Below are 16,419 nucleotides of genomic sequence, written 5' to 3'. Positions count from 1 at the left end.
TATGGTATTATGTATACACAACCCTAAATGCGGAAAATACTACTCTCCCACCCCCTTATTTTTCTTGTTATATGTAAAGCATGTGACAATGTATAATTCCACATGCTTGCCTAAACTGGCAATCGATTAATACTTCTGTTATGAATCTGTACAAATCCTGATTGTGAGCCTAACATATTTGCCACCTTTCCGTTTCAAACAATCCTTCAGTCAGTGTAACAGCAGATACAATGTGTCCTTAGGCCTCGTTCAGGGTGCAGGCTTCGGAGGGAGGGCGTGCTGACGTGCATGCGGCCGTGGGATACAATGTATTTAAAGTGAATTGTGGTTGTCAGGGTAGCAGCTGCCCTGTCTCCGAAGTAGGGAGTTGACGCTGGCTACAGTTTCAATAAATAAAAAATCGTTTTTTGAAGCTGCAGCAGCGTCACTGGGACCTAGGCAGCCAATGAAATCATTCTTGAGAATGATTTCAAGACTGCAACTTGGATCCCTAACCTGCCGTGTGTTGCCCCGCCCCCTCCCCACTCCTCAACTCCTGAAAAAGTCTGCTGGGAGGATGAACACACATTGCCCAGCAGACTGCCGCCCTCCCTTCCTCCAACTCCTGCCTCTGGCACCCTGAACGAGGCCTTATATTAATATGGTAACTATCTATTGTTGCAGATGCAGCTTAAACTGCAAAGAATACTGGCAACAAATTAACACAAACATGAAAGTGTTGGAAATATTCGCACTCCATAGGAGGTGCGCTAAAACCTGCGGTAGAAATGAAAGGATGCTTTAAAACAGATTAAAATTTTTAACTAAATTGAATAATAAAGTCACCATTATCTAAAACTACAGAAATTATTAAATAAAAAATATATATAAGATTTCACATGCTTTGTATACGGTAATTATGCAGAGATTTAAATATTGCTGTGTGTTTCTCTTTGCATCACCAAAATAATAATGTTTCTTCAATTAAGGCACTTTTACATAAACAAAAAAAAAAATCTGTTACTGACTCCTGAATGAGATGCTTATCAAAACCTTTAGGCAAATTGATGGACTTTACACATGAAATGAGTGGTTGTATTTATGGACATAACAGAAGAACGTGATACATATTTGTCATTTACAGTTCTGACAAATGATCAGAAAATCAATTACAACTGCTAAAGAAAAAAATCTAATTGGATTTGTTTCTAACAAATGTTGATGTTACATGATAGTCTATAAAATGGTACATCGAATTATTATACGAATTATTTCTTGTTTATACTAAAGGTACAATTCCTCATAACAGATCGAAAAGTGGAAGCACTTGACATCTTTAAAACTATATCAACTTTCATTATTTGATACAGATTTTATGACTTTATAAACGAATGTTTTACCGCAAACTATAAAAAGGCCAACTTTATATATAATACACCAAGGAAAGGAAGGGGGGGGGGGGCAGGAAAGGAACCCTCGCAACTGCTAAGTGTATGGGTAAGATCGGTGCTACAATCTGGGGTGATAATGGAGTAAACAGAAGAGACGAAGAACCCCACTGCGAGAGCACTCACATCATCATGATCACAGGACCAAGGACAGTAAATAGGACCCAAAAACTAGGAGTGAGAAATTGCTCAGGTAATGGTGTGAACATAAAAACAAGTTATTTGAGAGAGCACTCAGTAAAATAAGGCGCATAAAGCCCGAGTGAAATAAAAGGCTGCGTGTGACACGCAGTGATCATGATGTGAGTGCTCTCGCAGTGGGGTTCTTCGTCTTCTGTTTACAACTTTATATATACACATTAACTATGCTCGTATCAAACTCATGTGGAAAATATAATTGCATTGGCTGTATGTGAACTCATCACAAACTGCCCTACATCAAATGCATCATGCGGGTGTTGGGGGAATCGTTTCATGTACAATTTTACTAATATACATTTACATACAATCTGCATTTTAATGGGACGCAAAAACGGTGTCCGTGAAAATAATAATCGAATTGTATGAATACCAAATCCTGCTTTGATGAGAACACATTTCTTGTATAACAGCAGCGCCACCCTGTGGTATTTGTGCTAACTACAGATACATTGAATGGGATTCTTGGCGCTTTTCTGCTGTTCTCCGGTCAGATCAAAAGCTTTAAAACTAAAACAAACCAATAAATACAACTGTCTAAATAAAAAACTAAATCTAACAGAACATTTCGTTGCATTTGGTGCTTACCCTTTTATCCCGAATGCAGAGTAAATATGAGCATTATAGCTTTTACACGGATAAGGTGGGTGGCTCTTAGAAGAGCCTTTGTGTTTGTGGGTCAGTGATGAGATCAGGGTTACTTGGCGCTAGTGTACTTGGTGACAGCCTTGGTGCCCTCGGACACTGCGTGCTTGGCCAGCTCTCCCGGCAGCAGCAGGCGCACGGCGGTCTGGATCTCCCGGGAAGTGATGGTGGAGCGTTTGTTGTAATGAGCCAGACGGGAGGCTTCTCCTGCGATGCGCTCGAAGATATCGTTGACAAAGGAGTTCATGATGCCCATGGCCTTGGAGGAGATGCCGGTGTCAGGGTGAACCTGCTTCAGCACCTTGTACACGTAGATAGCGTAACTCTCCTTCCTGGTCTTCCTACGCTTCTTCCCATCCTTCTTCTGGGTCTTGGTCACGGCTTTCTTAGAGCCCTTCTTGGCAGCTGGCGCTGACTTCGCAGCTGGCGCTGACTTGGCTGGTTCAGGCATATTGAGCGATGCTTTCTCCTTCAGCTACAAACAGACAATGTCTAACTCCTCCCCTAGCAGCTTTATTTATAGGCTTCCTATGCAAATGAGAAGCTGCAGTCTTCTGTTCTTGCATTGGCTGACTTTATCATGTGACCGTTTATGACCTCATCAGATACATTGCAACCAAGATGATTGGTAGTTAGGGGATTCTGGAATTGATTGGCTGCTTTCAAGACTGACCAATCACAGAGAAGTTACGATGCTCCATAAAGGTATAAATAAGGGCACAGGGGGCGGGGTTTCTTATTTATTTTGCTGTTACAGTTGAGGTCAGATTAATAGAAATGTCTGGAAGAGGCAAACAGAGCGGGAAAGCGCGCGCTAAAGCCAAGACTCGCTCTTCTCGGGCTGGGCTGCAGTTCCCAGTCGGCCGTGTGCACAGACTTCTTCGGAAGGGTAATTATGCTCAACGTGTGGGAGCCGGAGCCCCGGTCTATCTGGCCGCAGTGCTCGAGTACCTGACTGCGGAGATCCTGGAGTTGGCCGGTAACGCCGCCCGGGATAATAAGAAGTCCCGCATCATCCCCCGGCACCTGCAGCTCGCTGTGCGTAACGATGAGGAGCTGAACCGGCTGCTCGGAGGGGTCACCATCGCTCAGGGGGGTGTTCTGCCCAACATCCAGGCCGTGCTGCTGCCCAAGAAAACCGAGAGCCACAAACCGGCCAAGAGCAAGTGAGCTGAATACCCGAGACCAGGAGCAGAGACCCCCACATACCCAACACAAAGGCTCTTTTCAGAGCCACCCACAATATCGAGAAAGAGACAAATCATTTCATATTTACTGCAGCGATATATATTACTACCTAAATATGAGTAAGTCTGATTTGTTACTGATCTTAAATGAAATATTAAAGAATGTTTAATGTATAAAAATAATTAAACTAAATGAATCGCCTCTTGTTAGTGCTGTAATTGTGAAAATCTGTTATGATTTTGCTATGTCTGCAGAAGATAAACACAAAGCAGTCACTTGCAAACCGATATTTTCTTTCACTAATTATACAGGTTTGGGTTCAGTTACTTCTATAGCTCTGTAACTCGTAAAAAGAACATCTGTTCCATACCATAACGACACTAACTTTTCACGGGGACCTAACTTTCTTACCGACTTTATTATTTCCAGGAAAGTATAAAGCTCCACAAAGTCAGTGACCAGATTGTGATGCATGTCTCTTGCTTTAGAACCATAATTTAAAAAAAAGTATTTGCACGTCCACCTCTATAAATTATAGCAAAGTTGTGTAGCACGGATAATGCAAAGTAGAACATTAATATCTTTATATTTGTGAACAAACAAAAAGGCGCCAAACCATTCAATTTAAACAAAAAGCAAGTAATTGGAACAATACACCACACGGTGGCGCTGTTGGATTAGAAATCGATGTCTGTATTACAATTCTTGGATTATAATGCTAAGAGCTGTTTTTAAATCGGACACGAGTAAGCAAGGCATGAAGCTGTGTTATAGTGAACTCACCCACACTTTAACTCATTAAAGCAAAGGAAGTGAGATGAGATTAACATTTATGCCAAAATAATAAAACATCAACTATATTCAGCTAACGATGTTTAATGATTGCCCACAAACATGCAAAAGGCATACAATAATGAATTGGGACTTGTTCGAAAATAGTATAAAGATTATATAGAAAGACTAGGGGGGTGACTGACTGGGGGGGCTGATTGACTGAGGGGAGTGACTGACTGGGTGGGGTGACTGACTGGGTGTAGAATGGGACAAATACATTAGGAATAACTGTTGACAGCATAAAAAATTGTTACGGCAGGGTGGGGTGGAGGCACACTCTCCCATGCACACACACACACACCCATACATACACACCCATACATACACACACACACACACACACACCCATGCATACACACACACACACACCCTTGCATACACACACACACACAAGACGGGGAAGAAGAGGAAAGGCCGCGCGACCGAGCACCACCACTGCCCCGCTCGCGCCCCCACCCCCCCCAGTGACCATCTCCAGTGACCATCGGCAGGAAAGCGGGGTAAGCGGGGACAGGGAGAGAAGGAGGGGAACACCCCCACTACCATCTCCTGCCCCGCGCGGGGATCAGTGGGAAGCCGGGACAGGGAGAGAAGGGGGAATACCCCCACTACCATCTCCTGCCCCGCGCGGGGATCGGCGGGAAGTCGGTGTAAGCGGGGACAGGGAGAGAAGGGGGACACCCCCACTACCATCTCCTGCCCCGCGCAGGGATCGGCAGGAAGCCGGGGTAAGCGGGGACAGGGAGAGAAGGGGGGGTACACCCCCACTACCATCTCCTGCCCCGCGCGGAGATCGGCAGGAAGTCGGGGTAAGCGGGGACAGGGAGAGAAGGGGACACACCCCCAATACCATCTCCTGCCCCGCGCGGGAAGCGGGGAGTAAGGTGGCTTGCAGGGAAGGAGCAGAGGTGCCGCAAGATGGAGGATTGGAGAGTACTTACTCTCCAACAGATCTCCGGCCAGAAAGAATGGCCGCTCGTTGGGGGCTGGCTCATATAGAGCCTGACCGCGCGCCCACAAAGCCTGGGCTTTTTTTTCTGCGCGAGCAGGGAAAATTTCAGCGCGAGCAGGGAAATTAAAAAAAAAAACACGTGTGCTGCTTGGGCCAATATTTACTTGCCCGGAGGTTAAATCCTCTCGCCCCGGGCGTGTAAATGTATAGGATTGTCGAACACTGTATATATGTATGAGAAAGGTCCAATTTGCAGGACCGAAACGTTGGTTATGATGTATTGTATTGTATTGTATGTCTTTATTTATATAGCGCCATTAGTGTACATAGCGCTTCACAGTAGTAATACATGTGGTAATCAAATAAATAACAGATAATATAAATAACAGATCATGGGAATAAGTGCTACAATACAAACTTTTTGACCATCCATTGGAGTGCTGCCTTTTGATATTCGTCTCACACACGGTATCGTATTGCCTATGTATATATATATGTATATACTTTGTATATATTTATGTATATATATATGTGTATATATATATATATATATATATATATATATATATATATGTATATATATATATATGCAAATATAACTGTATGCTCATCTGCATGTCTTAGGCAGGTCTGCAACCCCGCCTTTCCCCATTATCACCCAGCATACAGCACTTCCACTGCAGCAAGTGATTCTGGGAAATGACATGCAAATGAGCACTCAGTGCCACCTTTTGTCTCAAGCTCGTATTACACAAGCCAATATACAGTGTTCGACAAGCCTATACTTTTGCTCGCCCCGGGCGAGTGGATTTAAACCCCGGGCGATTAAATATTGGCCCAAGCAGCACACGTTTGGTGCATTGGCTTGAGGATTGGCTTGTGTAATACGAGCTTGAGACAAAAGGTGGCACTGAGTGCTCATTTGCATGTCATTTCCCAGAATCCCTTGCAGCAGTGGAAGTGCTGTATGCTGGGTGACAATGGGGAAAGACAGGGTTGCAGACCTGTCTAAGACATGCAAATGAACATACAGTAATATTTACAGTTGCTTTATGCTTTACTGTGGAGGGTTTTTGTCACTTTTTTTACCCACCATAACCTTAATGACAGTGGTGATTACCTAGTCTAGTCGCAAACCTGCTAGCCATTAAGACCAGCCTCACACTGATGATACCCATCAAGGTTGAAACATGTATGTGAGTAGGTCTAATGGCTTTGCATCTCAGGGTTGCAGACCTGTCTAAGACATGCAAATGAACATACAGTAATATTTACAGTTGCTATATATATATATATATATATATATGTGTGTGCGTGCGTGCGTGTATATAGCACTGTATGCTAGGTCAGGGGTGAGCAAACATCCTTGAGGAAGGTCACGTGTAGCTGACAGAAACGTCGGATGTAGTGCCTTGGGTTTTGTTACCTCAATATATTCTTATTTCAACTTGGCTGTGTGCTGTCTCTTCTTTCCGGTTGAAGATCTGGTAATACCTGTTGTTTCAATATCGCATATGAGAGAAGCATCAGGTCTTCATTGTTTACAGAGTGCCTGCTGCCTTGTTTCACATATATATATATTGACATGCTGATATACCCGGCGTTGCCCGGGATAAAATTTTCCCGCTCCCCCTCTCTCTACGCTCACCCCCCTTCCCCCTTTCACATCTCCATTTCCCCCCCCCCCCCCTTCACAGTTCCGATTTTCCCCACTTCACATCTCCAATTCCCCCCCCCCCTTCATAACTCGGCGGTGGCGGGTCACTGGGGGGGGGGGTGTCAGGTAGGGTTGGGATTCCCCCCCCCCTTCACAGCTAGGCGGCGTCTCCCTGGGTGGGCGGGTTGGAATCCCCCCCCCCTTCAAAGGTTAGCGGCGGTGGCTCACCTTTGGTTAGTGACTTTCTACCCACCCCCCTTCAGAGCTCGGCAGCAGTGGGTCACTGGGCAGGCGGGAGGGTTGTGATTCCCCCCCCCCCCCCCCAGTTGCAGGCGGGAGGGTTGTGCGGCTCACTGCAGGTAGGTTAGTGACAGGGTGCGGCGGCACCCTGCGGGTATCTCTGCGGCAGCTGACTTTGGGTGCGGTGTTTATTGTATGTCTTTATTTATATAGCGCCATTAATGTACATAGCGCTTCAGGGGGTGTGACAAGGGGGGTGGCGGGTAGCGGACTTACTGTGGGGCGGGGTGTCTGCTTCGGTGGTGGGCGGGAGCAGGGTTGTCAACAGAAAGCATGGGGCCCAGGACAAATGAAAGGAGCAGGGCACCACCTTCCCCCCCCCCCCCCCCCCAACCCATAGCGCACCTACCAGGGAAAAAATATTTTTTAGCACACAACTTGAACGCAACTGTTTTCTTATTGTCATACCGAAAAAAAGATTACAATGCAACCTGTTTCTTTTATATTTTCCACAAAAGACAGGTGACTGAGTGGGTGACAGTGACTTGACAGTGGGCGGGTGACTGAGAGGCGGGTGGGTGACTGAGTGACTGGAAGGCAGGAGCGGGGAGTGAAAGACAAGGGTGGGGGGTGAAAGGCAGGAGCGGGGGGTGAAAGGCAGGAGCGGGGGGTGAAAGGCAGGAGCGGGGGGTGAAAGGCAAGGGTGGGGGGTGAAAGGCAAAAGTGGGGGGGGGTGAAAGGCAAGAGTGGGGGGGTGAAAGGCAAGAGCGGGGGGGTGAAAGGCAAGAGTGGGCATGCGTGAAAGGGGGGGGGGGCCTAGAGTGTGCGGCGTGCGGGTGGGAGAGAGGCGGCAGCGGGAGAGGTGTGTAGCAGGGAGAGAGGCGATGGCCAGAAGTGTGTGCGGCGTGCGGGCGGGAGAGAGGCGGCAGGGAAAGAGGCGACGGGTAGGCGTGATAGCAAGCGGAGATGCGGCGGGCTTGGAGTGGTGGTGTGAGGGACTGGTGATGCGGGGTGCCGGAGGCGGTGAATCTGAGGTGGCGGTGAGAGGGGCTGATGGTGCGGTTCGAGGGGGGTTGGTAATGCGGGTGTATGTGAGGCGGCGATGTGAGGGACTGATCCGGCTGGGGTGCGGATGGAGGTTGCGGCCCGGATGTAGGGTGTGGCTGGTGGGTTTCAGTGGCAGATGGCGGGCCGGGTTTGAGGTGCGGCTGGGGGGTTTCAGCGGCGCTCGGATTAGGAGGAGAATCTGTGGCTGCACTGCGCTCAAAGGGGTACGCGGTGTAGCCGTGGGGAGGCGGGACACACGGGGGGGGGCGAGGCACACCTGCCAATGAGGAGCCATGGGTGGGACATGGTGGGGGGGGGGGGTGAGCCAATGAGAGCCGTTGGAGGGCGGCCGGCCCGAGGGACCAATCAGATTGCCCCTAGACACAGGGACATAAAATGTTTTCAAAAATATATATATAGATAGCATGTCTGCAGAAATGGCTATTGCTGGGACTCGAGCGGAGGGTGTGTACTCAAGCCTGGGTATGGTAACTGAAGGCAGGGCCATTGTTCAGGTCAGACTGAGTCATCAATCTCCACAAGTGGTATCTAGCTGAAACTGGACCCTGAGTTTATAAGAACCAACTGAGACAGTGGTTAGTTGGTTTGAATTTCCTGAAGCCTTGATTGGCCCATGTAGCATCCATGCTGTGATTGGTCCCAAATGCTGCAACCACTTTGTGATTTTTCATCACCCTTCCTCAATGATTATCTATGGAGATAGGAACATAGAATAGGGACGATTACGAGAGACCAGCTGGATCAAGCACCAGACAGGACAAAGATCAAATGGGTGTTTATTTTGGATGCCGCCAACAGAGCTATACTTACACGAAACAGGGAGAGAACTGGGAATTCTAGCAGTCCTAGATGCCCCGAGCCATTGAAATGGCTTGTCCAGTGCAGCTTCCACTCTTGGTTGGGATAGGGAAGTCCAGGTAGCGCTGGCTGCAAGGATGCAAGCAGGTAACCACAGGGCCGCCAACAGAAATCATGGGGCCCAGGACAAATCACCTACCGCAGAAATTATTTTTTTTGGCACGCAACTTTTACTTTACCTTTTCTTGTAGATAAGTATGGGACTGGGGTGTTTCCTACCTGTCTTCTAGGTTAGGGGGGGATTCTGATATCTCCTGTGTGAAACTTGAGTCAGATCTGGAAGAAAGCAGAATAGGTTATTTCGGTGTAGTTATAGGGCAGTTAAGATGACAGAGAGAGTGTGGTGAAAGAGAGAGACAGAGAGAGTGGTTGTGGGTGACGGGGTGGGTGACTGACTTGTGGGTAAGACACACAGACACAGACTCAGACACACACACGGGGTAAATCGGAACGGGCGGGTAAATCGGGAGCAGGGGGGGAATCAGGATGGGGAAATCGGAACGGAGGGATCGGAGCAGGGGGGAATCATAATGGGGGGGATAGGAGCAGGGGGCAATTGGAGCAGGGGGGGCAAGGGGGAAGCAAGAGAGGCATGGAGCAGTATTCGCCGCTTGCTCCATGCAGGAAAGGGCGGGCCTCGCTTTGCAAGCTCATATGAAGCTTGCTGCAGGCCAAACAAAATCCTGGCAGCGTGCCAACACGTGCCAGCCAATCAGGAGAGGGAGGAGGTTTTTTTCCTTCTCTTTGCAGAGATGCACGCGCTGCCTGGCACATCGCGAGTGCGCTAAATCTTGTCACCCCGTGGTGACGGGGCAACGGGATTTATCGAGGAGAACGGCCGCGCAGCGGGCCCGGGCGGCTGGGCCATCTGACTCACGGGGCCCGGGACGCCAGTACCCTCTGTCCCCTGCTGTTGGCAGCCCTGGGTAACTATGACATACGCCTCTCCGGTGTGGAGCTGTTGCCACAAATGGCACAGATCATCTCTTCAAAAAGCACAGAACAAGGCGGTGTGAATTGCGTCCAACGTACCACTTCCTACAGTACAGGAATAGCAAACCTTCACAGGGAGCTGGATATCGAGATGCTGGACGAACATCTAAAGAAGCGCAACAAGAAATTTTACAAACGAACTGGACGGGAATGCAAATCCGCTGATCAAGAAGCTTGCTGCGATTTCTGCAAACACATTAGACCGCTACCCACGACCCATCACAGCGTTGACCCTGTGAAACCAACTCAACTGTGGTCAGTAACACAGATCAAGAAACTTTCTAAATGTTCGACAATATACTCAACAAGAGAACTTGGAGTAATGAGGCTCAAGCCTTGTTATCCAATGTCACCACTGACAGAATCTGTCAGCCAGAACAGATCCTCCGCTTTTCCGCTTTATAGTTCTGCAGTAACGTCTTTGGAATCAGTCACAAGAGATTATGGCTTGGACCAAGCAGACCGCCCGGAAATCCACCTGAGGGAAGGCTCTCCGTAATAAGCTAGCGACTAAAGCTGCCAGAAAGAGTGCTCCAGCCACCGGCGGAGTGAAGAAGCCTCACCGGTACCGGCCCGGTACTGTGGCTCTCCGGGAGATACCGCCGCTTCCAGAAATCCACCAAGCTGCTCATCCGCAAGCTGCCCTTCCGGTACCTGGTCCAGGAGATCGCCCAGGACTTCAGGACTGATCTGCACTTCCAGAGCTCAGTGGCCATGGCTCTGCAGGAGGCCAGCGAGGCTCATCTGGTGGTGCTCTTTGAGGACACCAACCTGTGCGCTATCCACGCCAAGAGGGCCACCATCATGCCTAAAGATATCCAGCTGGCTTGCAGGATCAGAAGGGAGAGAGCTTAGACCTGCAGCTTCCAGACATGCTTTAAACAAAGCAAACGAAGTCTCTTTTAAGAGCCACCACATTATCACTGAAACTAGCTTTTTTGATCAATGTTGGCAGATCCATATAGATCTCTATAGAGCAGGGGTGGACAACCTATTTTTCAATTTAGCGACAGGTGTGGCGAATTAGAAGTGAAAATAGCCACACCATGTAAAAATTGAGATATTATGTTTTAAACACACATTGTTTGAACAAGTTTTTAAATTCTCAGGGCCGTTCTATAGTGTGCGCCCGAGCCTGTGCGAACGCGTGTGCACGTGACGCATGCTTTTTGTGTGTATGCTGTGAGCGAGTGAGGCACTGTGTGTGTGTTATAAATAAGTTTGAAATAAATAAAGTAATACTTTAAAAAATGATTTATTAACATTGTACGTACACACACACATTACAGCAGCGGTAGTGGCGCGAAATCTCTCTTTTCCTCATCTTGAACCCCCCCGCCCCCCGTCGGTCAGTTCCACGCTCACTGCCGTGCACGCGCGGCACCATTATAGAAAGGCTGACTAACCTCAGCCAACTATAACTGCCGCATGCGCACAAGGCGCAGAAAGCGCACGCACTATAGAATGGCCCTCAGACTGCAACCCCCCTCATCCTCTCACCACTCCTCATCCTCCTCTCATACCACCACCACTAGCCTCATCATCATCATCATCTCCTCACCACCCCCCTCATCACAATCTCATTTAACCCCCCTCATCACCGTCTCATTTACCCCCCCCCCCCTCATCACCATCTCATTTAACCCCCCCCTCATCACCATCTCATTTAACCCCCCTGATCTCCCCCAGCACCCTTGATCTCCCCCCCGGCACCCCTTGATCTCCCCCCCAGCACCCCTGATTTCTCCCCTCCCGCCAGCACCCTTGATCTCTCCCCCACATGGCACCCTTGATCTCTCTCTCCCCCCCCCTGGCACCCTTGATCTCTCCCCCCCCCGGCACCCTTAATCTCCCCCCAGCACCCTTGAACTCCCCCCAGCACCCTTTCAGCAGTCCCCCTCATCAACCATCCGCACCCCAAACCAAAAAAAACCCCGCCCCCAATGCCTACTAGATCGCGGTGCGGCGGCAATGGGAAGCGGCAGCTGGCGGGCGGCAGTGGTGGGTGGGCTGGCAGGCATTTTTGGCTGGCAGGTGGGTGGGTGCTGACAGGCGGGCAGCACATCACACTGGAGTGGGCTGGGTGCGTGTCACGCTGGAGTGTGCTGCGTGTCAGCGCGTCAAGCTGGAGCGGGCGCGGAGGGAAGGAGCACACGCTGGAGCTGGCGGGGATGTGGGAGGGAGGAGAGCGCGTCACACCGCTGGAGCGCACTCCTTCCTACCAAGGAAGGGGAGAGAGGGGGGAGGGGGTTGAGGGGGCCATCGCAGGCCGCACAGAGAGTCCCGGCAGCTTTATTCGCCACAGTTTTACTGCCAATTCGCCACAAGTGGCGAATGGCGATAGGGTTCCCCACCCTGGCTATAGAGCATACTATGTACCTGCATAAGTACTTGGTGTGTGACAATATTCTGTATATTAACGCACCTTCTTTATTGGTGCATGTACAGTACATTCATGGTGTGGCACAGTATAGTCGCTATATGTTACACATGTTATGCTATATATAGACAGCTACAAATAAACCTGTCTGTTCTCTGTCATACATTGAATATAAAAGCTATTGTGTAGCAATTTTCCCGCTATTTGACACTCATTTACTTCGGAGATCAAACTGAAGTTTTATGGGGGAAAAGGTTCTTTTGATTAAATGGTGAGTATTCTCACGGAAAAACTGCACATTTTTATTTCTCTATAAACTGTGCATATCTTATGTAGCCATGAACAAAATGATATGACCTAATGTTTGGCATGAAATGTTTGTCTGAGGATGGAAATGTATATGTACAACAGATCAGGGAATGAGATGTATTGGGAACACTGCCAGGTACAGTACGTACAGTATGATTTCATGTACACTATATTCTCTAACTGTAAAAAAAAAAATCCCAGTTACAAATTGTGCACAACTCTCTTGTGGTGGCTCTTAAGAGCCTTTGTGTTTGTTATAGGAGGTTGAAGTTCTCGGTCTCACGTAGGAGCTGCCCTCTTGGGCCTTGCTGCTTTTGATGTGGCTGCCTTGGCCTTAGCTGGACTCTTGGCAGCTTCCGGCTTCTTAGCCGGGCTCTTCACAGGCTTCTTACCCGGGCTCTTCACAGCCTTCTTGGTCTTGGCAGCATTAGACTTCTTCAGGCTTTTTGCTGCCTTCTTAGCGGCCAAAGATTTCTTAACCTTTTTGCGGCTCTACTTAATTCCCACAGGAGCCTTTCTTGTTTTTTGGAGGGCCTTGGCTGCTTTCTTTGCCGTTGGCTTCTTGGGTTTGTCTGCTGCCTTTTTCTTGACTGTCTTCTCCTTGCTCTCCAGCTGCTTCTTATTCAGCTTGAACGATCTGGAGGCTCCGCTCCCTTTCAGCTGGATCAGGGTTTCTTTAATGACCAAGCCCTTGAGAGCCAGCTTCAGGCGGTTGTTATTCTTCTCAACATTGTATCCTCCTGCAGCCAGAGCCAGAGGAATAATGAGTGAAAGTTCGGCTCTGTAGTCTGGGATTTGCCAGATTTCCTTCATATCTCTCTATTTCTGTCACTTTTACTTTGCTCATACTAAATGTGCCACCTCCATCCTAATACAGTGAGATTAAGAACATATTATTGTACAGTATCAGTCTGAAATTAAGTGCATTTAACAATATACAGATGGTCTGGGGATTCACTATATATGTCCAAGTAGCACAATAGTTCCTGTATACTGTACATTGCTATTTCATGTTCCATTACCCCAGTACTAAGCTCTATAATTTAATTTTCAGATATGAAAATTGGTTAATAAATGTAATGGGATTCGGATTTATTTTTAATGCATCAATTTTGCAAATAAAGAGTTTATAACCAGATGTAAGTAACTTCATGTTCTATAAAAATCAAAGTTAAATACACATCATCTGAACAACATTAAATATATTTTAATGTTAGAAACAAAACATTATTTTGTTTAAGCTTTCTTATTGGATTGTGATGTTTGTTAAATATGTATTTTAGTTTCAGATATATGATATTAATGAAAGATTAGGTGATCAGTCGGTAACCATAGTGTAATGTAACTATAAGCAGTATTATAGGATAAGCAGTATTATAGGAACCACAAAGTTTGGGTATATATCCTTGTCACGGTAGGGGTAGCCAGTCTCATATATAAAGGTGAGGCCTGGCTGGCTGCCCCAAAACCGTGTGTAAATAGCCTCCTGTGTGAGGCTCATTTTGACCAATATATTTAATGTTTCGTGTAACCTTTCAGAAAAGAGCTAATTCATGTCTTATGTCTGGAAGGGGGAAAACTGTATAAATGGGTAACAGGAAATGTAGTGTAGCGGGGTATCCCCTGGCTACTGTTCTACCCAATGGGCTGGCAGTAAACCCTGGTATTTACAAGCTTGCCAGTAGTTGGTATGGGGTTCCTTCACCTTTGGTACTGCACTTGAGTGACAGCAGGGAGTGGTACATCCTCTTGTAGCTTGGACAATAGGGTGCCCGCCTTCTGGCTGTACTTAAGGGCAGGACCGCCCTAAATTTGGAGGTTGTTCCTTCCCTCTGAGGAAGGCAGGTCACACGACTGGGAGCCTGAAATTGGGGCCTACCCCTGTGCTCTTCCCTACAGGGAGGAGTGAGTGTGGACCAATACCTCTGCCTCCGCTAGGGAGGTGGGAAGAGCTAGGACGGTTGCGGGTGCCCTTGGCCTGTAGTGGCGTTCCAGGGACCATTTTCAGTAATAACTGATCTAAGAGACTGTATCCGGCAGAAGACTGCTGAGTACCTGTTGTGTTACTGTAGACCGTAGTAACAAATATTTCCTGTTTTGCAATATACCTCTTGCCTGGTGTGTGATCTAACTGGGGGAAGAGGTAATCAGTTCTACCGTGGGAGGTCATCTCCATTTCCCTGGAGCCTACGGCAGATGGAGGCGCTGCACTGCTGAGTATTATGTGGGGTATGAACCCCAGAAGCCTGTTCCTGTGTCCCAAAGACATCGCTGACGACTCGGCCTTCCTGTTGCCAGCAGGTATATGCACCATAAACCCTGTAATGGCCACTATCTGCGATGGGGGGGGGGGGGAAGGGGGAACACCGTTACATTAGGAGCTGTGTGTGTGGCTATATATATATAATATAGTAGCGCTAATAGTTGATACTAAATAGTGAAAAATGGTACTAGAAAATACCTAATTACAAGTGATAAATAGTTATAGATAATTAAACCTTTCTAATGGTTAACACTAACAGTGAAGTGAATATCCAACTGTAGCCCTCTTTCTCCCTAAATTAAGAGACTACCGGTACTGCCGTTACCTGTTGGCTCACAGAGGGCCCAAGCCTCCACCACTGGGAGCCAGGTGTGTTATAATTTTCGTCTCGGTGCAGCGCCTCCACCTGCGAGGGATCCCAGCATAGTGGGAGGAGCCCCTCACAGGAACCAATAGTAATAGTAAACACACACAGTATATAATAATAACCTTTACTGACAGCACATATATCATAACACCACCACACAGTATAGTGAACACCCAGCCCAGTACCACCAGTGAGTGTCCCAAAGAACATTGGGTGCTAGGCACCAATACCCTGATGTCCTTTTCCCAAAATTCAGGCCCACCCAAAAGTGTAGGGAGTCGCGCTACCCCGTGAGCTGTTGGTGCACTTTCTTGAGGTACCTGCCGAGTACTCCAGTACTCGGTGCGGCAGCCTTAGCAAAGAGGATCTGTCTGATCCAGCAATGTGGCCCTCCATGATGGCGTCCACCTTTGCGTTGGAAGGACTCCGGTTTGGAGGGTCTCATCTTTAAGAGTCTTTGATAACCACACGGCGTCTTGCTTGTGTCCCAGTAATATGGGTAAGCATCCCTATCTAAGGGGCCTTCCCTGAAGCAGCCACAAGCTACACGTTATTGGGGCCTATCTGGGACCTATGGGGATTCTCTGGCCTAGTCTGAGTGCCACTGACACTCAAACTCTACCTTCCCCTTGTCTGTCCTGGCTCCAACTAATTGCCTCTATTCTCCTCAGAGAATCCTAGCAGCCCTTTTGACTGAGCTGCGCCACATGATCTATGCCCCAAAGCACTATGGGGTTTGTAGTTCCCCTGCGAGCATGTATGCAATGACTGCTACAACTGTGAAGCCTCTGCGCATGCGTGATACTTCTAATGGCTGCCGGGTGCTCTGCTGCATGCATGCGCGAGCATCCCTGACATGGCGGCACCCCGTACCGCCACGTGTCTCCGGCGACCCGCTCTCCCGCATTAACTTCTCAGCACCCGCAACTATCCCCGCCGCCACCGGAGGGTAAGAGGAGGGAGGAACATGCGCGGAGGGACCGGGGGACCAGCGGAACCTGATTACACAACAATATAGTATTAAACTAAACAAAACAAAT

The 16,419-nt window shown here is 48.2% G+C and overlaps 2 protein-coding genes across 2 annotated transcripts; one reads left to right on the top strand and one right to left on the bottom strand.

Moving 5' to 3' along the window:
• Positions 1 to 2,220: 2,220 nt before the first annotated feature.
• On the bottom strand, positions 2,221 to 2,765 carry LOC142483670 (histone H2B 1.1-like). Its single transcript, XM_075583684.1, has one exon. The coding sequence runs from the start codon at positions 2,719 to 2,721 to the stop codon at positions 2,323 to 2,325; it is 399 nt and encodes a 132-aa protein (XP_075439799.1). The 5' UTR covers positions 2,722 to 2,765; the 3' UTR covers positions 2,221 to 2,322.
• Positions 2,766 to 3,034: 269 nt separating this feature from the next.
• LOC142483664 (histone H2A type 2-B) lies at positions 3,035 to 3,582 on the top strand. Its single transcript, XM_075583678.1, has one exon. The coding sequence runs from the start codon at positions 3,048 to 3,050 to the stop codon at positions 3,438 to 3,440; it is 393 nt and encodes a 130-aa protein (XP_075439793.1). The 5' UTR covers positions 3,035 to 3,047; the 3' UTR covers positions 3,441 to 3,582.
• Positions 3,583 to 16,419: the final 12,837 nt, after the last annotated feature.

The sequence above is a fragment of the Ascaphus truei genome, unplaced genomic scaffold (assembly GCF_040206685.1).
Source record: "Ascaphus truei isolate aAscTru1 unplaced genomic scaffold, aAscTru1.hap1 HAP1_SCAFFOLD_352, whole genome shotgun sequence".
Taxonomy (NCBI): Eukaryota; Metazoa; Chordata; class Amphibia; order Anura; family Ascaphidae; genus Ascaphus; species Ascaphus truei.
This window is presented reverse-complemented; position numbering and strand designations above follow the sequence as displayed.